Raw genomic sequence first — 22,481 nt, 5'->3', positions numbered from 1 at the left:
CCATGATCAAAGTGGCAAGTGGATCACGGCAAAGGTTCCTGAGTGAGTTGAGAAGAGCCCTAGCTTTGGTTTTGTTATCACCTGAAAATCAACATTAATAATCTTCTATAAATGATCAATTCTCAATACCCTAAAATGAACCCCAAGCCTACTCTCACATTCGCTTCTGGTTTCCATAGAAGAAATAGATTCAAGATATTTTATATGGAGCCATAATCAGAGTGTTTTTTTGTTGCAGTTCCTGGCTGACCCCCATCTCTCCATATCACATGTCAATTACTCCTTAGATCAGGTATGATGCCCAGATAACAAAATGCTTTGGAATCTGTTGATGTCATTAGAATAATCTAACTTAAAATATTATTTTTGAGAACTTTTTTCCTTCTGGATTCAGAGCCCAGCATTTGATATTTTGTATGCTTTCCTAGATCAGAACTGTTTGAAAAGTTCCAAATTTAGTGAAAACTTACTGTGTGATGTTAATGCTCTAGATTGGCCTCAGTATTAGCAATTATGCTAGCCTCAAACATAGAAACTGCTTCTGTCTGCCATTCTCTTTCTATCTGCAGCCAACCCCTGTAGCAAATTGCCTTAGGATACTGGATCTTGGTTGTTCTGTGGTATTGCCATCTTTATGTTAAGTGGGACTATTTAGAAACACAGGCATTTCCTGAGTTAATTTTTTTTCCTTGTATTTGATTATATACCATCCTAATTATTCTCTCCTTTGCAGTTCCAGCTCCTTTTCCCCTCTGTGATGGTTGTAGTAGAACAAATTAAAAGTCAAAAGGTGAGAATTTTCCTTTTTCCTTTTGCTCTGGTAAGCACCAAGGAAATACTCATAATTAATTTTCCTTTACATTCTTTTTTGAAGAGCCTAGTTTTCAGAAGTTTTTATTATTTATTTATTCATTCAGTGATACCTGCTTGAGTATCATGCTAAGTATCAGGAATGCAAAAATAAGTTAGGACCCTGCCCTTAAGCACCTCCTGGTCCAGAAGGTGGGGGAAATGATAATACATATACCCAAGAATGCTGCTGGGTAAGAGAACATGCTACAGATACTTGGAGGTGAGAGCATTTTACACTAAGGATTCAGAACTGTTGGATATGGATCTTGGAGAGAAGCAGAAAGTTAATCCTTAGAAAGAAGGTAGTAGGTTTATCGTTAGGGTACTGGCAGTTTTCTGAGAATTCTTAAATCATTGGGTGAAACCCAGATGTTTATTTTATTAGTTAAATATGCCTATTCTTATCACAAGTTTTTATCATATGCATTGAAAAGTTAGGGTCTCCAGTGTCCAGAGAATGTCTTTTCTGGGTAGAATTAATAATTCTGAGATGCTTTGAGATTTTACATTAGAAGAAGTATCTGCTGGTTCATAATTGGATCAAAAAGGACAGATGGATTAAATATGTTTAGTTCATTCATGTTCTTAAGCTGTTATATTTGTGCCTTAGCTTATTAAGAGTGTTCATTTGAATATAACTAGTTAACTAGTCAGTTTGCCAGGTTGCTACTTCATTTTTTTGCTGTATAAGAAACTCACCCTCTGCTGCATTCATTCTGTGCTAGCAGAGCCAGCAGGGGAGGTGCTGTTTGACCCTGCAAAGCTGATGGCCCTCATCAAATAACATCGAGCTTTTATTGTGCACTTGTTGCATACCAGGCACTCTGCTAAATGCTTTACATACATTATCACAGTCAATCCTCTAAAAAATCAAATAGGTTAAGGAATGTGCTTAGGGTCACACAGATGGTAGTAAATGGTACAACTAGGATGTAAACCCAGGGCTGTCTGACTCCAAAGACTATGCTCTTAACCACTCTACTAAACCATCTCCCAAAATTGGAGGGGAACTTCTAGGTAAGTGGGGTTAGTGTAAGGGTCCATACATGCCGGCACATCTCAGTTGACTTTGAGCTTCCGTTGGCCAAAGAAAGGAGAGTGGAAAATGAGTAGAGGGATTGCAGATGGGTGAACCTTCCTTCCTGCCGAGGAGGTTGTAGGAAGCTGAGTGCTAAGGCTCTAAAAAATGAGGTTGTAGGTGAGAATGGGGGAGTGCGAACAGGCACAGGGGATCCTTTTAGAGTGATGGAAATGTTATAAAACTGGATTACGGTGATGGTTGCACAATGCTGTAAATTTACTAAAAGTTGTTGAAAGTACCCTTAAAATAGGTGAATTTATTGTATATAACTTATACCTCAATAAAGCAGTTAAAAAAAAAAAAGCAGAGGCAAAAGGACATTGAAAGAGGAAGCAGATTTTTAGAAAAGTGTATATACCTTGTAAGTAGTCTGGATTAGGCCTTAATCTGAAGTAAGAGCTTTCTTTACCTCTTTTCTTGGAATTTCAACTCTAAATGATTCTGGTTTTTCCTTAGTGCAGTAGTTCTCAAACTTCATTGTGCATTAGAATCACCTGGAGCAGATTGTTAAAACCAGATCGCTGGGCCCTACCCCAGAGATTCTGATTCAGTAGGTCTGGAGTGAGGCCCAAGAATTTGCATTTCTTACAAGTTTCCAGGTGATGCAGATGCTGCTGGGGGATGGGGTGGGATGGGGAGGGGCAGGGAGGTGGAGGGTCCATACTTCGACAACAACTATTGTGATGTTGTTATTTATAATAAGAAATATAGATTTGGTCTTTGTCCCGTTTCTGGCACAGAGCTTCTAAAACTCAGAATTTCCTAAGTAATAAGAGCAATAAAGGTGACTTGATAGTCATAACAAACCCCTTTCTACTACACCTGAGTTTGTTAATGAGGTGATTTTGGGAAAGCACTTAAGTATGGGGCTGGTTGCCAGGGTAAACACCCACGTGATTGGAGGGTTGGAACTTTCAGTCCCACCATTCCCACCTGACCTCTGGGGAGAGAGGAGGGCAGAGAGCTAGAAATTGAGTTCAATCACCAATGGCCAGTGATTTAATTAATCCTGCCTGTGTAATGAAGGCTCCATAAAAACCAAAAAGGACGGGGTTTGGAGAGCTTCCAGATTGGTGAGCCAGAGTGCCTCTATGTGCCACCATGCCGGACAGAAGCTCCTTTGTTCGGGACCTCGCCCTGTGTATCCTTTTCATCTGGGTGTTGACTCATATCCTTTAGTATCCTTCATAATAAATAGGTAATCTAGTGAATAAGTGGGTTTCCTGAGTTCTGTGAGCTGCTCTAGCAAATTAGTGGAATCCAGGGAGGGGGAACCTCTGATCTATTAATCAGCCAGTTGGAAGCACAGGGAACAACCTGAACTTGTGATTGGCGTCGGAAATGGAGGGCAGTCTTGTGGGACTGAGCCCTTAACCTGTGGAATCTGATGCTATCTCTGGGTGGATAGTATCAGAATTGAGTTGGATTGTAGGACACCCAAGCTGGTGTCAGAGGATTGCTTGGTAGTGTGGGGAAACCCCCCACACATTGGCATTGGAGTCAGAATCAGAACTATACAAAAATCTTATGAGAAAGTTTATCCCCATTCTCTGCAGATTGTGCCCTCTGGATTGAATATAGAATATGAGATTGTGCTACATGAACTATTAACATGGAATTCAGCTTGACAAGGCTGTATTTTCCACAGATTCATGGTTGTCAAATCCTGGAAACAGTGTACAAACACAGCTGTGGAGGTTTGCCTCCTGTTCGCAGTGCACTAGAAAAGTAAGTCACGGCTTCATTGGGGTTGGGAGGCGGAGTGGGTGGTCAGGTGACTTGATTTTGCACAAGTTTTATTTTCAGGTCATCTCAGGTTTCCTTCTGGGGAAAGTTATGACCAGGATGGAAAAGCCCCATGAGCAAAGGAGCCCATGTAATCCTTACGGTGGCTCAGAAATTGCAAAAAGGGGGTTTTAATAAAGTGTTGAGTATCAAAGCAAGGCTCTAGATGACCTTGAGGCAGTCCTTTTTCATTTTTGGATCTCATTATCCTTGGAGAATTTCCACTACATGTGCTGGATTATGCTTAGCTATGTCTAAACATGTGTATTTTGAGTAGCTTTATAATCTTATAATGCCGCTCTTAAAAATTTTATCCTAACAAAATTATTCAAAAGAAGAAAATAACCATATGCACAATCATTTTTCACTGCAATGTTGTCTACTATATTAAGAAATTTAAAAAAAAATTAGAAAATTACCAGCAGCAGAAGAAAGCTGATTAAAGATATATTCACTTGATAGACTATAATGCAATTAAAATTACAAATACTATAACAACATGTAAAAATATTTTTATAATACTATCTAAAAAAAAGGATACAAAATTTTATGATTACAACTGTATTAAATGTGGAGTATGATCAAAGACTGCCTGTAGAATGTTCCACAATCTGGATTTTTCTGATTATTTCCTCATGATTAGATTCAGGTTGAACATTTTTGGCAAGAATACTACATAGGTCATATTATTTCCTGTTACAGCATATCAGAAAGCACAAAAAGTAAGTTTGTCCTATTACTGGTGTTAAGTTTCATCACTTGGTTTAGGTGTTTTCCACCAGATCTCTCTGTTTTAGAGGGACGTTTTCCCCTTTGTCATTAATATGTTACCTGAGATGTGATCCCTTGAGACCATGTGAATATATCCCATTCTCCAGCAACCTTTCTGCATTTTGTTTCAGTCTCTGGATTTTGTTGGATAATACTTTTTCAGGTATATCAGCTTCTCGCATACTGAATCTACTTTCCTTATGTGATTCCAACAAAAATAAAAACTAATTTAATACTGTGTTAGCCAAAAAGAGACTCCTGTAAGTCCATTTAATTTTAAAAGGAATCATCCATTTTGAAACTTACTTTACTCAAAAAGAGGGAAAAAAATGTGCTTCTTCTAAAAGACTATCAGAACATTTACTGAACATTTCAGACTTTAGTACACTGGCTACAAGTTTGGAAATTTAACCACTTAGTTCATCCGCAGACATTTAAGTTAAAATAGCACAATTATTTTTAGCTTAATTGGTCATTTCCCTTCTGCTGACCAAACCCTCAGGCCTCTGTTTATCCTGTAGCAGTTTAAAGCATGGGTTTAGTGTCCTCTTAGTGGACTTCTAAGGCTCTTGCTTTCCTTTCCACTCAGAATCCTGGCCGTGTGTCACGGGGTCATGTATAAGCAGCTCTCAGCCTGGATGCTACATGGACTCCTCTTGGACCAGCACGAAGAGTTCTTTATCAAACAGGGTCCATCTTCTGGTAATGTCAGTGCCCAGCCAGAAGAGGATGAGGAGGATCTGGGCATTGGGGGACTGACAGGAAAACAACTGAGAGAACTCCAGGACTTGGTGAGAGCCCAACCAGAAGCCTAGCCTGCTCCTGCCAGGAGTCGGAAAAGTCTACAGCTAGATGACCTTTTGGTGACTTGCCCCTGCCCCCAGCCCCCAGCTCATCATAGCCTGGGTACCTTCCATAAATTCTTTAGATGTAAACACTTGGCTTTATCTTAGCTTAATACTCAATGCCTAACAATGTGAGACTATAAAATAGAAAATATATTTGTGAGATTCCTTTTGTTTCCCCTCTTCCTGGTATACACGTTTAAGAGAATAAGTCTTGTCTCTTCAGGTAGTCTTGTAGGTACCCAGAGCTTTTACATGCAGTTTAGAGTTTTGATTAGACTCCCCAAAGTCCTGTATTGTTCTTATCCATTCATCCATTCATTTATCCTGTTACAACATTTTATTGAATGCCTGTTACATGCCAGGTACTGTTCCACATGCCACAACTGCATAAACAAATAAAATGTAGTAATCCCTGTCCTTAAAGAGCTTATAGTTTAGTGGAAGATATATTACAGTGTACTAAGTGCTCTGGAAAGAGTAAGTATGGGTATCCTGGGAACATGGTCTTAGAGTAACTAGAGAAGGCTTTTCAGTGGAATGTATGTCTAAATTGCAAAGAGTTTGGGAGGAGGACTTCCCTCACGGTCCAGTGGTTAAAACTCCAAGCTTCCAATGCAGGGGGTGTGGGTTTGATCCCTGGTCGGGGAACTAAGATCCCACATGCTGCACGGTCAAAAAGAAAAAAAAAAAATTCCAAGCATAGAAAAGGACTGTGTAAAGTATACAGAGGCCATGAAGGACATGGCTCATTTGGGGAACCATTAGTAATTCAATTGAGAGAGTCAGGTAAATAAAGGCTGAGATGTAGAGTGTAAGGGACAGTGGGGGGGCGGGTGTGGGAAGTGGCAGTCAATGAAGCTTTTGAGATGAGCAGAGGTAAGATCATGAAAGCCCTTGTAAACAATGGGAAGGAATTTAGACTTGAGCCTGAAGAGAGCTGGGAACCGTGAAGAATTTTAGGCAAGAGGTTAACCTACCTCTGTATGTTAGATCAGACTTTATGATAGATCACTCTAGAAACTGTGTGGGGAATCGTTTTTTTAAAAATTAAGATTAGCAGCAAGTAGTTCAGTTAGGAGAATGTTGGGGACATTAGCTGAAAAATAATGGTGGCCTACACCAAGGGTGGGAACAGTAAATATGGTGAAGAATAAAGAGGCTTGAGAGATATTAAGGAGCTGGAACAGGTAGGTCGTGGTGATTGATTGGCTATGGGTCCAGAGGGAAGAATCAAGGATGATACCCAAGTCTCTGCCTTTAGTAGTGGGCGAGTGGTGATGATAAGGAACATGGATTGCTGGTGTCAGGGGAAAGAAGATGGGTCTAACTTTGGACACATTGAGTTTGAGGTACTTGTAGGAAATGACCAGTGGGCTGAGCCTAGAGCTCATGGGAGTAATCTAGTTTAAAGTCTTAGGAGTCATCGGCATACAGAAGTTTTTAATTTGGGGTTCACGAGTGGCGTCAGAGGGTCTGTGAAGTGTACGGTTATATATTTTTCTGGAAGGTCCGTAGCTTTTATAATTGCAGAGTCCTGTGATGCAGAAAGATTAAAAATATCTCTTATGATGATCAGTTCAGCCTTAGAAGAAGATGTGATTGTCTAGGAAGAGTGTTGAGAGCCAGAGGAGAAGAGGGTCTAGGATAGTGCCCCGAGGCACACCAGCACCCAAGCCCAAAACTAAAAGGGTGAATAGCAGAGATCAAAGTCAGGAGTATGGAGCCTAAAGTTCCAGTTGGAGCTGGATAAGGGTCAACTCAAAAGCAAGTCAGGGAACAGAAGGGGCCTGAGTGATTGGGTGGTGAGTGGGCTAGATCAGTGGTTCTCAAACTGGAGAGTGCCTCAGAATCACCTGGAGAGCTAGTTAAAACGCGGACTGCTGGGCCTACCCCCCAGGTTTTCTGTAAATCTGGGGAGGGGCTTGAAAATTTGCATTTCTAACAAGCTCCCAAGTGAGGCCAATGGTGCTGGTCCAGGAGCCAGGCTTTGAGAACCACTTGGCTAAATGAGTCAGGCTTGTGTAAAGAGCTGGGCAGAGCAGGCATATGCACAAGATAATAAATCGTAGACATGTAGATCTGGAAAAAAACAAAGATCAATTATTCCATGGTACAAGTAAGGAGACTGGGTTCCAGACCTACTGCACAAGTTTTTTTTGTTTGTTTCTTTGTTTGTTTGTTTTTTGCGGTACGCGGGCCTCTCACTGCTGTGGCCTCTCCTGTTGCGGAGCACAGGCTCCAGACGCGCAGGCTCAGCGGCCATGGCTCACGGGCCCAGGCACTCCGCGGCATGTGGGATCTTCCCAGACTGAAGCATGAACCCGTGTCCCCTGCATCGGCAGGCGGACTCTCAACCACTGTGCCACCAGGGAAGCCCCTGCACAAGTTTTTACAAAGTAGCCAAGGCAGAGGGCTAAAATCCTAATGTTAATAAAACCACTGCTATTTCCACCATGCTATCTTGCTGCCTAAAAATGGAATACATTTCTCTAGCACCAGTAATGTAACAATTATGCAACTTCATATTTAAAGTCCCTGCTTCTAGAAAATGTAAATCACGGGTTGGGAGACTTGCCGGATGTTTCCTTGCTTTCCCTTTCTCACTTCCTACGTCATCTCTGATACGGATTATTTCTTTGACCAGCGCCTGATAGAAGAAGAGAACATGCTGGCACCATCTCTAAAGCAGTTTTCTCTGCGAGTGGAGATTCTGCCGTCCTACATTCCAGTGAGGGTTGCTGAAAAAATCCTGTTTGTTGGAGAATCTGTCCAGATGTTCGAGAATCAAAATGTAAACCTGACTAGGAAAGGTAGGAATCTCCTTGCCCAAAGGCTGACTTGATGCTGTGTGGCCCCAAAGTCCGCCTGGGCAGGGTGGGTGGTTACTGACCTTTATGTGCTGAGATTTCAGCACAGCTGTGAGTGACATGCTTACCTGCGAAGCAGGTGAAATAGCTGTGGCACTGGGATGAGAAACCCTTGCCTGTGCAGGTTCCCTGTCTTTGACAGTGCCTTCCTGTTTTGCAGGATCCATTTTGAAAAACCAGGAGGACACTTTTGCTGCAGAGCTGCATCGTCTCAAGCAGCAACCCCTCTTCAGCTTGGTGGACTTTGAGCAGGTGGTGGATCGTATACGTAGTACTGTGGCTGAGGTTTGTCTTTCTTAGTATATTTTCTTCGGAAGAAAATACATTAGTTAGTTCCCCCAAAATTGAGTACTTGACTTTTGTTTCTTCTTAATGTGATTAGAACTTAGCTTGGAGGGAATTGAGAGAGGTGAAGGGCCGGAAGTAGAAAATAAAAGCATTCTCTCTGTTTTTAATAATAGAACTGCCTTAGCCTTTTCCCACCTGACAGGAGTTTGATTGTTAGCTAGTTAGTTAATTAGTTGAATAAAGGGAGGTCTTGGTTTCATTTCAGACTGTCAGCATTTTAGTCGGTCTGTATAGTTGGCAATGACTTCAGGAAATCAACTGATTCTGACTAAATTTAGTGCCTTATATTTTAGAATGGCTTTATTACATATCCCTTAATTTATGGATATGATAATTTTAGGAAGGCAGAACAAGTAATATTTTTCCATTCTTATAAATGAAAATAATTCTCAGAAAGCTAACTTCTCTGATGTCACATAGTGAGTAACAAAGGTGAGCTCAGAAACAAGTCTTTGACTCCTAGTTCAGTGTTTTTAAGTGAATTGTGCTTCATCCACCAACTTAAATTGTGACTAGTAATTTTTCAAATGGGCATATGTTCTGTGGCGTATAATAAGATTTGATGCACAGGTGTGTGATAATGTGAAATGAGATCTTTTGTTAGTTGTGTTAACTTATTAGTGGTTTTCAACTCTGGCTATGCATAGAATGACGTGGGGAAATCTGAAAACATGCACTTGCACCAAATCCTTACCTCCAGAGTTTCTGACCCATAGGTCAGGAGGGAGTCAGTACTGGTAGGTACTTGTATTTACACCAGCCAATCAACAAACTTCTGCAGGTGATTTTGAAGCACAGGGGCACTAGGGTCAGTGTCTAAAATTGCTAAGATTAGTGTCAGATATACTCATGTTGGAAGCACAGTAATCTATCATGAATATGATTTCCTTTTCTGGTCACTATCTCAAAAATTCCAAGGCACTGGAGACAGAGCTGTGATGTAGACATAGAATATTAGATCTTGAGGTGACCTTGAAGTATCACTTGATTTGATTCCTTATGGGAAAGTAAATATCTGAACTACCCAGAATACATATTTTTGTCCATTCAGACTTTCAAGACACTGCCTCTCCATCTATAGCCAAGGCAGCTGTTGTCTAGGGGACTGGTGCCTTTACTCCCTTTCATCTTACTGACTTGATTTCTCTTCTGTTATCATTTTTGTGGTAACTCTTTAGGAAATATAGTTAATGGAGGAAAGTAAAATTTTATTAAATGAATAACATAGAATTTCAAAACTGTTTCCTTGGGAAATTTTGAAACACATATGTTGCTCAAAATTATATTTCCAGTTTGTAAAAATGATAGACAAAGAATTGAAGCTCAGACTCTTGGAAGCTAATACTTTGACAGCTATAATTGTAACAATAATAACAGCTTAAAGTAATAAAAAGAGAGTGTAGCAGGGAGGAAAAGGGAACAGTGTCTTGCAAATACATATCATACTCACCCCCTTTTGGATCTCTTTCTCTCCTTTTTCATTTTTTAAAAAGGTATACATACCATATGAATCTTTATATAAGGTTTAAAAACAAGCAGCGCTAATCTGGTGTTAGATGTCAGGATAGCATTTGCCTTTGGTAGGTGGAAAGGACATGGGTGGGCCTTTCAGGATGCTGGTTATACAGGTGTGTTCATTTTGTGAGAATTCTTCAAGCTGTAAGCTTACAGTTGGTGCACTCTTCTGTATGTATTTTAGTACTTCGACAAAAATATTTTAAAAATTAATTGCTAGATACATAATAGGGTTTTTTTGTTAATTTTATCTCTAGTTGGTTACTACTTATATAGAAAAATTGTGGTATTAATTTTTGTAGGTTAATCTTATACCTGGCAACTTATTGAAGTCTTTTTTTTTTTTTAGTTTTAATGGTTTGTCTGTTAATTCTATTGATTTTCCTCGCTAATGATCATATCATTTGCAATTATTGAAAGTTTTACAATTTTCCTTCCAATTTTTCAACTTTTGCTTCTTTTTTTTCTTACAGCCTTAACTAGGATCTCTAGTACGGCATTCAACAGCTGGGTTGATAGTTGATATAAGCTATGTTAAACAATAGAGGTGATAATGGGCATCCTTGATTTGTTGGCTCTTAAAGATAATGCATCTAAAGTTTCTCTATTACTTTAGTGTTTGCTGTAGGCTTTGGCACATGAGTTTATCAAGTTTAAAAAAATTACCTTCTCTTCCTAGTTTGCTGTGAGTTTTTATAATAAATAGATGTTGAATTTTATCACTGCTTATTCTATATCAGTTAAGGTGCAGTTTTTTTGTTTTGTTTTTTTTGCGGTACGCAGGCCTCTCACTGTTGTGGCCTCTCCCATTGCGGAGCACAGGCTCCGGACGCGCAGGCTCAGCAGCCATGGCTCACGGGCCTAGCTGCTCCACGGCATGTGGGATCTTCCCGGACCGGGGCATGAACCCACGTCCCCTGCATCGGCAGGCGGACTCTCAACCACTGCGCCACCAGGGAAGCCCTAAGGTGCAGTTTTTTGCTCTGAGTTCTTTTTCTCCTTCAGTCTATTCATAAGGTAAATTCCTGTTTAGATTTTCAGATGTTGAATCTTCCTGAGATAAACCATACTTGAGCGTGATGTTTTATTTTTTAATGTACTGTTGGATTTAGTTAGCCAAAACAGTGTTTGGAATTTTTGTATCTACATTTACTAGTGAAATAGACTATACTTTTCTCTTCCTGTATTGTTCTTATGTGGTTGTGGAATAAAGATTATATAAGCCTTATAAAATGAGCTTGGTGTCTATCACTGTTTTCCTGTTTTTTAGAACAGTTAATGTAAGACAAGAATTTTTACTGAAAGTTTGATTGAACTAACCTGAAAAATTATGTATGTTAGGTTTTTTTAGGAGAGGAAATCTTCACTGATTCAATATATTTAAAACCTATTAATCTATTTAAGACATTTATTTCTTCTTGTAGCACTTTTGGTATTTTCTACTTTTCAAGGAACTTACCCATTTCATCTAAATTTATTTGGGACTTCCCTGGTGGTCCAGTGGTTAAAACACCATGCTTCCACTGCAGGGGGCACGGGTTCAATTCCTGGTCAGAGAACTAAGATCCCACATGCCGTGCACCGTGGCCAAAAACTTAAAAAAAAAAAAAATGACAGCCACTGTAACAGGTGTGAGGTGATATCTCATTGTGGTTTTGATTTGCATTTCCCTGATAGTTGGTGATGTTGAGCATCTTTTCATGTTCCTGTTGGCCATTTGGATGTCTTCTTTGGAAAAAAGCCTATTTAGTAACTCTGCCCATTTTTCAACAGGATTGTTTGGGGGTTTTGGTTGTTGTTACTGAGTTGAATAAGTTCTTTCTGTGTTTTGGATTTTAACCCCTTATCAAATATATGATTTGCATATATTTTCTCCCATTCTGTAGGTTACCTTTTCATTTTGTTGATTGTTTCTTTTGCTGTGCAGAAGCTTTTAAGTTTGATATAGTCCCAATTTGTGTTTTCTTTTTCTTTTGTTGTTTGTGTTTTTGGTGTCATATCCAAAAAAATCATTGCCAAGACCACTGTTTTCTATTTTTTAATATTTATTTATTTATTTGGCTGCACCAGGTCTTAGTTGCAGCATGCAGGATCTTTTTTTAGTTGCAGCATGCGGGCTCTTAGTTGGAGCATGCCAGATCTAGTTCCCCGACCAGGGATTGAACCTGGGCCCCCTGCATTGGGAGTGTGGAGTCTTAACCACTGGACCACCAGGGAAGTCCCGCCAAGACCAATGTTGAAGAACTTCTTCCTTACATTTTCTTCTAGGAGTTCTGCTATCAGGTCTTATGTTTACGTCTTTGATCTATTTCAAGTTAATTTTTGTGCATGGTGTGACACAGGAGTCCAATTTCATTTTTCTGTATGTGCTTATCCAGTTTTCCCAGCACCATTTGTTGAAAAGAGACTATCCTTTGCACTTGGGTGTTCTTGGCTCCCTTGTCAGATATTAATTGACTGTATAAGCGGGGCTTTGATTCTAAGTTTTCTGTTCCATTGCTCTATGTCTTTTCCTGCCAGTTCCATACTGTTTTATTTTTTTATATTGGAGTATATTTGATTTACAGTGTTGTGTCAGTTTCAGATATACAGCAGAGTGATTTAGTTATACATACATCTGTTCTTTTTCAGATTCTTCTCCCATGTAGGTTATTACAGAGTACTGAGTAAAGTTCCCTGTGCTATCCAGTAGGTCCTTGTTGATTATCTATTTTATATATAGTATTGTGTATACGTTAATCTCAACCTCCTAATTTATCCCTACCCCCCACCTTTCCCCTTCGGTAACCATAGGTTTGTTTTCTAAGTCTGTGAGTCTATTTTTGTTTTATAAGTAAGTTCTTTTGTATCATTTTTTTTAGATGCCACATATAATTGATATCATATGATATTTGTCTTTTCTCTGTCTGACTTACTTCACTTAGTATGATAATCTCTAGGTCCATCCATGTTGCTGCAAATGGCATTATTTCATTCTCTTTTTATGGCTGAGTAATATTGCATTGTATATATGGACCACATCTTCTTTCATCATTCATCTGTAGATGGACATTTTTGTTGCTTCCACGTCTTGGCTATTGTAAATAACGTTGCTATGAACATTGGGGTGCATGTATCTTTTCAAAGTATGGCTTTCTTCGTATGTATGCCCAGGAGTGGGCTTGCTGGATCATATGGAAGCTCTATTTTCAGTTTTGTAAGGAACCTCCATACTGTTCTCCATAGTGGCTGTACCAATTTACATTCCCACCAACAGTGTAGGAGGGTTCCCTTTTCTCCACATCCTCTCTAGCATTTATTGTTTGTAGATTTTTTTTTTTTTTTTTTTTCAGTACGCGGGCATCTCACTGTTGTGGCCTCTCCCGTTGCGGAGCACAGGCTCCAGACACGCAGGCCCAGCGGCCATGGCTCATGGGCCCAGCTGCTCCGCGGCATGTGGGATCCTCCCAGACCGGGGCACGAACCCATGACCCCTGCATCGGCAGGTGGACTCCCAACCACTGCGCCACCAGGGAAGCCCCTGTTTGTAGATTTTTTGATGATGGCCATTCTGACTGGTGTGAGGTGATACCTCACTGTAGTTTTGATTTGTATTTCTCTAGTAATTAGCAGTGTTGAGCATCTTTTCATGTGCTTTTTGGCCATCTGTATGTCTTCGCTGGAGAAATGTCTATTTAAATCTTCTGCCCATTTTTTGATTGGGTTGTTTGTTTTTCTGATATTGAGCTGCATGAGCTGCTTGTATATTTTGGAGATTAATCCCTTGTCGGTAGCTTCATTTGCGAATATTTTCTCCTGTTCTGTGGGTTGTCTTTTCATTTTGTTTATGGTTTCCTTTGCTGTGCAAAAGCTTTTAAGTTTCATTAGCTACCTTTTTTTTTTTTAATTACTCTAGAAGGGGGTGTCCAAAAAGATATTGCTGTGATTTATGTCAAAGAGTGTTCTGCCTATGTTTTCCTCTAAGAGTTTTATAGTATCTGGTCTTACATTTAGGTCTTTAATGCATTTTGAGTTTATTTTTGTGTATGGTGTTAGAGAATGTTCTAATTTCATTCTTTTTTTTTTTTTTCTCCTGGCTGGATTGGGTCTTTGTTGCTGCGTGCAAGCTTTCTCTAGTTGCGGTGAGTGGGGGCTACTCTTCGTTGCGGTGTGCAGGCTTCTCATTGTGGTGGCTTCTCTTGTTGCGGAGCACAGGCTCTAGGCATGCGGGCTTCAGTAGTTGTGGCATGTGGGCTCAGTAGTTGTGGCTTGTGGGCTTAATTGCTCTGCAGCATGTGGGATATTCCTGGAGCAGGGCTCAAACCTGTGTTCCCTGCATTGACAGGAGGATACTTAACCACTGCGCCACCATGGAAGCCCTAACTTCATTCTTTTACATGTAGTTGTCCAGTTTTCCCAGCACCACGTATTGAAGACACTGTCTTTTCTCCATTGTATATTCTTGCCTCCTTTGTTGTAGATTAGTTGACCATAGGTGTGTGGATTTATCTCTGGGCTTTCTATCCTGTTCCATTGATCTATAAGTCTGCTTTGTGCCAGTACCATACTGTTTTAATTAATGTAGCTTTATAGTATAGTCTGAAGTCGGGGAGCCTGGTTCCTCCAGCTCCATTTTTCTTTCTCAGGATTACTTTGGCTATTGGGGTCTTTTTGTGTCTCCATTCATTGATGAGCTCTAGTAGTTTTCTGGTGGCATCTTTAGGATTTTCTATGTATAGTATCATGTCATCTGCAAACAGTGACAGTTTTACTTCTTCTTTTCCAGTTTGGATTCCTTTTATTTCTTTTTCTTCTCTGGTTGCCGTGCCTAGGACTTCTAAAACTATGTTAAGTAAAAGTGGCGAGAGTAGACATCCTTGTCTTGTTCCTGTTCTTAGAAGACATGCTTTCAGCTTTTCACTGTTGAGTATGGTAGCTGTAGGTTTGTCATATATGGCCTTTACTATGTTGAGGTAGGTTCCCTCTGTGCCCACTTTCTAGAGAGTTTTTATCATAAATGGGTGTTGGATTTTGTCAAAAACTTTTTCTGCTTCTGCTGACATGATCATATGGTTTTTATTCTTCAGTTTGTTGATGTGGTTTATCACACTGATCGATTTGCAGATATTGAAAAAATCCTTGCATCCCTGGGATAAATCCCACTTGATCATGGTGTCTGATCCTTTTAATGTATTGTTGGGTTTGGTTTGCTAGTATTTTTTTTTTTTTTTTTTTTTTTGGCTGCGTTGGGTCTTTGTTGCTGTGCACGGGCTTTTTCTACTTGCACTGAGTGGGGGCTACTCTTCATTGCGGTGTGCAGGCTTCTCATTGTGGTGGCTTCTCATTGTGGAGCACGGGCTCTAGGCACGCAGGCTTCAGTAGTTGTGGCACGTGGACTCAGTAGTTTTGCCTCACGGGCTGTAGAGCGCAAGCTCAGTAGTTGTGGCACATGGGCTTAGTTGCTCCATGGCATGTGGGATCTTCCTGGACCAGGGCTCGAACCTGTGTCCCCATTGGCAGGCGGATTCTTAACCACTGCGCCACCAGGGAAGTCCTGGTTTGCTAGTATTTTGTTGAGGATTTTTGCATCTATGTTCATCAGTGATATTGGCCTGTAACTTTCTTTTTTTGTGGTATCTTTGGTTTTGGTATCTTTGTCTCTTTTGGTATCAGGGTGATGGTGGCCTCGTAGAATGAGCTTGGGAGTGTTCCTCTGCAAGTTTTTGAATTAGTTTGAGAAGGATAGGTGTTAGCTCTTCTCTAAATGTTTGATAGAATTTGCCTGTGAAGCCATCTGGTCCTGGACTTTCGTTTGTTGGAAGTTTTAAAATCATTGTTTCAATTTCAGTACTTGTGATTGGTCTGTTCATATTTTCTATTTCCTGGTTCAGTCTTGGAAGCTTGTACCTTTCTAAGAATTTATTCCATTTCTTCTAGGTTGTCCATTTTATTGGCATATTGTTGCTTGCTGTAGTCTCTTATGATCCTTTGTATTTCTGTGATGTCTGTTGTAACTTCTCCTTTTTCATTTCTAATTTTATTGATTTTAGCCCTATCCCTGTTTTTTTTGTTTAAAGATTTTTTTTTGATGTGGACCATTTTTAAAGTCTTTATTGAATTTGTTACAATATTACTTCTGTTTTATGTTTTGGTTTTTTCACCACGAGGCATGTGGGACTTAGCTCCCCAACCAGTGATTGAGCCCGCACACCTTGCATTGGGAGGTGAAGTGTTAATCATTGGACTGCTAGGGAAGTCCCTCCCTTTTTTTCTTGATGAATCTGGCTAAAGGTTTATCAATTTTGTTTATCTTTTCAAAGAACCAGCTTTTAGTTGCAATGTTTTCTTCGTCTCTGCTTCAATTATTTCTTCTCTGATCTTTATGATTTTTTCTGCTAACTTTGTGTTTTGTTTGTTCTTCTTTCTCTAGTTGTTTGAGATTTTTCTTGTTTCCTCAGGTAAGACCATATTGCTGTAAACTTCCCTCTTAGAACTGCTTTTGCAGTGTCCCTTAGATTTTGAATCATCATGTTTTCATTTTCATTTGTCTCTAGGAATTTTTCAATTTCCTCTTTGATTTCTTCAGTGATCCATTGGTTGTTTAATAGTATATTGTTTAGCCTCCACATGTTTGTGTTTTTGTTTTTTTCTTGTAGTTGATTTCTGATCTCATAGTGCTGTGGTCGGAAAAGATGCTTGATATGATTTCAATTTTCTTAAATTTATCAAGGGTTGCTTTGTGGCTTAGCATGTAATCTATCCTGGAGAATGTTCTGTGTGCACTTGAGAAGAATGTGTATTCTGCTGCTTTCAGATTGAATGCTCTATAAATATCAATTAAATCCATCTGGTCTAATGTGTCATTTAAAGCTTCTGTTTCCTTATTAATTGTCTGTCTGGATTATCTGCCCATTGATGTAAGTGGGGTGTTAAGTCCCCCACTATTATTGTGTTACTATTGATTTCTCCTTTTATGACTGTTAGCATTTGCCTTATATATTGAAGTGCTCCTATGTTGGGTGCATATATAATTGTTATATCTTCTTCTTGGATTGATACCTTGATCATTACGTAGTGTACTTCTTTGTCTCTTTATAACAGTCTTTATTTTAAAGTCTATTTTGTCTGATATGAGTATTGCTACTCCAGCTTTCTTTTGATTTTCATTTGCATGGAATATCTTTTTCCATCACCTCACTTTCAGTCTGTGTATCCCTAGATCTGAAGTGGGTCTCTTGTAGACAGCATGTATATGGGTCTTGTTTTTGTATCCATTCAGGGAGCCTGTGTCTTTTGGTTGGAGCATTTAATCCATTTACATTTAAGGTAGTTATTGATTTGTATGTCCTTATTGCCATTTTGTTAATTGTTTGGGGATTTTTTTTTTTTTTTTTTTGCGATACGCGGGCCTCTCACTGTTGTGGCCTCTCCTGTTGTGGAGCACAGGCTCCGGACGCACAGGCTCAGCGGCCATGGCTCACGGGCCCAGCCACTCCGCGGCATGTGGGATCTTCCCGGACCAGGGCACGAACCTGTGTCCCCTGCATCGGCAGGTGGACTCTCAACCACTGCACCACCAGGGAAGCCCTGGGGATTGTTTTTGAAGGTCTTTCTTCTTCCCTTCTTCTTTTGTTCCCTTCTCTTGTGATTTGATGACTATCTTTAGTGTTGTGTTTGCATTCCTTTTTCCTTTTTGTGTGTATATCTATTGTAGATTTTTGGTTTGCGGTTACCATGAGGTTTGATATAGCAGTCTATTATATATCCAAGATTGTTTTAAGTTGCTGGTCTCTTAATTTCAAATGCATTTCCAGTATCCTGCATTTGTACTCCACTCTTCTCACGATTGCTGGTGTTTTTTTAAATAAATTTATTTATTTTGGGCTGCATTGGGTCTTCATTGCTGTGCAGGGGCTTTCTCTAGTTGTGGTGAGTGGGGGCTACTCTTTGTTGTCGTGCGTGGGCTTCTCATTGTGGTCTCTTCTCTTGTTGCGGAGCACGGGCTCTAGGCATGCGGGCTTCAGTAGTTGTGGCACACAGGCTCAGTAGTTGTGGCTCGCGGGCTCTAGAGCGCAGGCTCAGTAGTTGTGGTGCACAGGCTTAGTTGCTCCGCGGCATGTGGGATCTTCCTGGGCCAGGGCTCCAACCCATGTCCCCTGCATTGGCAGGCGGATTCTTAACCACTGCGCCACCAGGGAAGCCCTGCGATTGCTGGTTTTGATATCATATTTGTGTATGGATGATTTCTACCTTTACTGTATGTTTGCCTTTACTGGTGAGCTTTACCATTTGTAATTTTCTTGTTGTGCGCTTTTCTTTTCCACCTAGAGAAGTTCATCTAGCATTTGTTGTAAAGTTGGTTGATGGTGCAAAATTCTCTTAGCTTTTGCTTGTCTGTAAAGCTTTTTATTTCTCTGTTGAAACTGAATGAGAGCCTTGCTGGGTAGAGTAATCTTGGTTGTAGGTTTTTCCCTTTCATCACTTTAAATATATCATACCACTCTCTTCTGGCCTGCAGAATTTCTGCTGAAAAATAAGCTGTAACCTTACGGGGATTCCCTTGTATGTTATTTGTTGCTTTTCCCTTGTTGATTTTAATATTTTCTGTCTTTAATTTTTGTCATTTTTATTAATATGTGTCTTGGGATGTTCCTCCTTGGGTTTATGCTGTAAGGGACTCTCTGCGCTTCCTGGACTTGGGTGACTGTTTCCTTTCCCATGTTCAGGAAGTTTTCAGCTATTATCTCTTCAAATAGTTTCTGAGGCCCTACTCTCTCTCGTCTTCTGGGACCCCTATAATGCAAATGATGGTGCATTTAATGTCCCAGAGGTCTCTTAAACTATCCTCATTTGTTTTCATTCTTTTCTTTTTATTCAGTTCTGTGGCAGTGATTTCCACCATTTTGTTTTCCAGCTCACTTATCCGTTCTTCTGCCTTATTTATTCTGCTATTGACTCCTTCTAGTGTATTTTTCATTTCAGTTATTGTTCATCTTTGTTTGTTCTTTAAATTTTCTAGCCCTTTGTTAAACATTTCTTGTATCTTCTCGGTCTGTGCCTCCCTTCTTTGTCCAAGATCATGGATCATCTTTACTATCATTACTCCTAATTCTTCTTCAGGTAAATTGCCTATCTCCACTTCACATAGTTGTTCTTCTGGGGTTTTATCTTGTTCCTTCGTCTGGAACATATTCCTCTGCTGCCTCATTATATCTAACTTTCTGTGTTTGCAGCCCCACAGGCTGCAGGATTATAGTTCCTCTTGCTTCTGGTGTCTGCCCCCTGGTGGATGAGGCTGGTCTAAGAGGCTTGTGTAGGCTTCCTGGTGCAAGGGACTTGTGCCTGTCCACTGGTGGGTGGAGCTGGGTCTTGTCCCTCTGGTGGGCAGGGCTGGATCAAGGGGTGGGTTTAGAGGTGGCTGTGGACTCAGGAAGACTTTACGGCAGCCTGTCTGCTGATGGGTGGTGCTGTATTCCTGCCCTGTTGGTTGTTTGGCCTGAGGCATGCCTGCACTGTAGCTTTCAGGCTGTTGGGTGGGGTGAGGTCTTGGAATCAAAATGGTGGCCTCCAGGACAGCTCCCGCCAGTGCGTAGCCAGTACCTCTGCCACCAGTGTCCTTGTCCCCACAGTGAGCCACAGCTGCCCTCTGCCTCCCCAGGAGACCCTCAAAGACCAGCAGGTAGGTCTGGCCCAGGCTCCTATGAAGTCACTGCTTTTTCCCTAGGTCCTGGTACACATGAGACCTTGTGTGCACCCACCAGGAGTGGCGTTTGTTTCTCCCAGTCCTGTGGAGTTCCTGTGATCAAGCCTTCAAAGCCAAATGCTCTGGATGCTCCTCCTCTGATGCCAGACCCTCAGACTGTGGAGCCTGATGTGGGGCTCAGAACTCTCACTCCTGTGGGAGAACTTCTGCAATATAATTGTTTTCCAGTTTGTGGGTCACCCACCCAGTGGGTATGGGATTTGATTGTATCACAGATGCACCCCTCCTACCATCTCATCGTGGCTTCCTCTTTGTCTTTGGAAGTAGAATATCTTTTTGGTAGGTTCCAGTACTTTTCTGTTGATGGTTGTTCAGCGGTTAGTTGTGATTTTGGTGTTTTCGTGAGAGGAGGTGAGCTCAGGCCCTTCTACTCTGCCATCTTGTCCCAAAGTCCCATACTCTTTTAATTACTTTAGCTTTGTAGTATAGTTGAAGTCAGGAAGTGTGATACCACAGGCTTTGTTATTCTTTCTCAGGATTGCTTTGGCTGTTTGGAGTCTTTTGTGGTCCCACACAAATTTTAGTATTTTTTTCTATTTTTGTGAAGAATGCCTTTGGAATTTTGATAAGAATTTTTACAGGGTTTGTGTTGAATCTATAGATAGCTTTGAATAGTATACACTTTTTAGCAATCTAATTCTTCTGATCCATGAAAATGGAATGTCTTTCCATTTGTGCTGTCTTCGATTTCTTTCAACAAAGACTTGTTTTGTTGTACAGATTTTTCACTTCCTTGGTTAAATTTATTCCTAGGTATTCTTTTACTGAGCATCATTGAGACTAATCCATGTCGCATATATTGATAGTTTAGTCTTTTTTACTGATGAGTAGTATCCCATTGTTCATACCAATGTGTTTTCCCATCATCTGTTCATAGACATTTGGATTATTCCCCCATTGTAGTTTTAATTTCCATTCCGCTAATGACTAATGATGTTGAAATATTTTTCATACACTTGTTTGCCATCCATATATCTTCTTTGGTGAAGTGTCCAAAACTTTTGTCCATTTTTTCTTGTTTTTGTTTTATTTTCTTACTGTTGAGTTTTGAGAGTTTATGTATTCTGAATGTAAGTCCTTTATCAGATATGTGACTTACAAATATTTTCTTCCTGTCTATGACGTGTCTTTTCATTCTCTTAACAGTGTCTTTCAAAGAGTAGAAGTTGTTAATTTTGATTAAGTCCAGTTTTGTCAATTTCTTTTTTGTGTGTGGCTTATGCTTTTGGTGTTGTGTCTGAGAAACCTTTGTGTAACCCAAAGTCACAAAAATTTTCTCCTCTGTTTTCTTTTAGAAAACTTATATGTTTTAGTTTTACATTTAGGGTTATGATCACTTTGAGTTAATTTTTGTATGTGGTGCAAGGTATAGATCGTTTTAATTTTTTGCATATGGATATTCAGTTGATCCAGCGTCTTGGTTCTTTTTTATGATTTATTTTTGTATATTTATATTGCTATTACACTTACCTCTTTAAGCATATTTGTAAAGAGTATTTAAAATTTTTGGTCTGTGTCAAAGGTCAGATTTCCCCAGGAAACAGATTTTGTGACTGAGATTTGGCAAGAAGTGAGGGAAGCAGGATTGAGTAGAGAGGGGAAATAAACTGTGATGTGGTTGCAGCAGAAGACTTGGCCATCTTATGCAGAGCTCTGAAGCTAGAATGGCCCTTCAGAGATGTCCCAAATTGAGGTTAGAGGGCTAGGCCATTATACCTCTGCATCTATCAGAAATTGGTTCCTCAGGAGGGAACGATGGGCAAGGTAGCTCCCTTTAGCCAAAAGCGCCAGTAACAGGCAGTACTCTGAACAGCTGGGGTATGGGAAACCTCAGTCTTACAGGGGATATCTCACTATACTAGCCACTCAGTCAGTTCTAAAACTTCTGCTTCAGATGGTATGTGTTACCTAGTCTGTTGTATTTCTTTTACTCTTCCCATGTCTAATTATTTTGACCTGTGTGCTTATATTCCTCTGGGGATGTCAGCTATTTTGTCTAGTATTGTGTATTAGAGAAGGGCCAAAGGCCAGTTCCTAATCTGTATCAGTTCCAGTGAGAGAAGGCAAAGGGGATGAGCACCAGGGTGGAGATTCCAGGAATCCTGAATCAACATTGATCACTTCACGACATTGATCACTTCACGGGGCAAATCCTAGTCAGGATCCTTTGATGCTGGTAATGGCTATGTAGTTGATTTTTTGTATCTCAGTCACCAAGCTTGCCGAATTCTCTTACTAGTTCTAATAATCTATGTGTCAGTTCTCTTGGACTTTCTGTGCAGGTAGTGAGTGATATTATCTGTCAATAATAACAGTTTTGTTTCTTCCTTTTTTTTTTTCTATATTGGCAAGTCTTTAGTACAATGTTGGATGACTTTAAAGGAATTTCTTCTAATGTTTCACCATCAAATAGGTTCTTTGCTGTGGGGTTCTGGTATATACCCTTTATCAAAATAAAGAAATTTCCTTCTATTCCTTGTTTGCTTTCTTTCTAAAATCATGAACAGATGTTGGGTTTTATCAGATGCTTTTTCTGCATCCATTGAGGTGATCATGTTTTTTCTTTTTTAATCTTTAATGTAGTGAATTATATTCATATTAAAACTTTTATTGAGATAAAATTCACACAACAAAGTTAAACATTTGAGCCATTTAAAAAGAGGTACAATTCA

The 22,481-nt window shown here is 40.0% G+C and overlaps 1 protein-coding gene across 6 annotated transcripts in view; it reads left to right on the top strand.

Annotated features, from left to right (window-relative positions):
• The window catches only part of TUBGCP4 (tubulin gamma complex component 4), a 51,130-nt gene that overhangs the window by 13,974 nt on the left and 14,675 nt on the right, over positions 1-22,481 (top strand). For 5 of the 6 annotated variants that reach the window (XM_022587293.3, XM_089907316.1, XM_022587292.3 and 2 more), the window contains 6 exons: positions 239-292; positions 734-790; positions 3,582-3,661; positions 5,079-5,280; positions 7,982-8,147; positions 8,365-8,489. In XM_022587293.3, the coding sequence (XP_022443001.1) occupies positions 239-292; positions 734-790; positions 3,582-3,661; positions 5,079-5,280; positions 7,982-8,147; positions 8,365-8,489 (684 nt within the window). Of the gene's footprint in view, positions 1-238; positions 293-733; positions 791-3,489; positions 3,662-5,078; positions 5,281-7,981; positions 8,148-8,364; positions 8,490-22,481 lie in introns of all 6 variants that reach the window. The other variant, XM_089907317.1, reaches the window with a different exon arrangement.

Source organism: Delphinapterus leucas, chromosome 2 (genome assembly GCF_059928025.1).
Source record: "Delphinapterus leucas isolate spDelLeu-1000000601 "Yukka" chromosome 2, BTC_Dleu_Yukka2, whole genome shotgun sequence".
In the NCBI taxonomy this organism is placed as follows: domain Eukaryota; kingdom Metazoa; phylum Chordata; class Mammalia; order Artiodactyla; family Monodontidae; genus Delphinapterus; species Delphinapterus leucas.
Note: the sequence above shows the minus strand (reverse complement) of the source record. Positions and strands in the feature narration are given on the sequence as shown.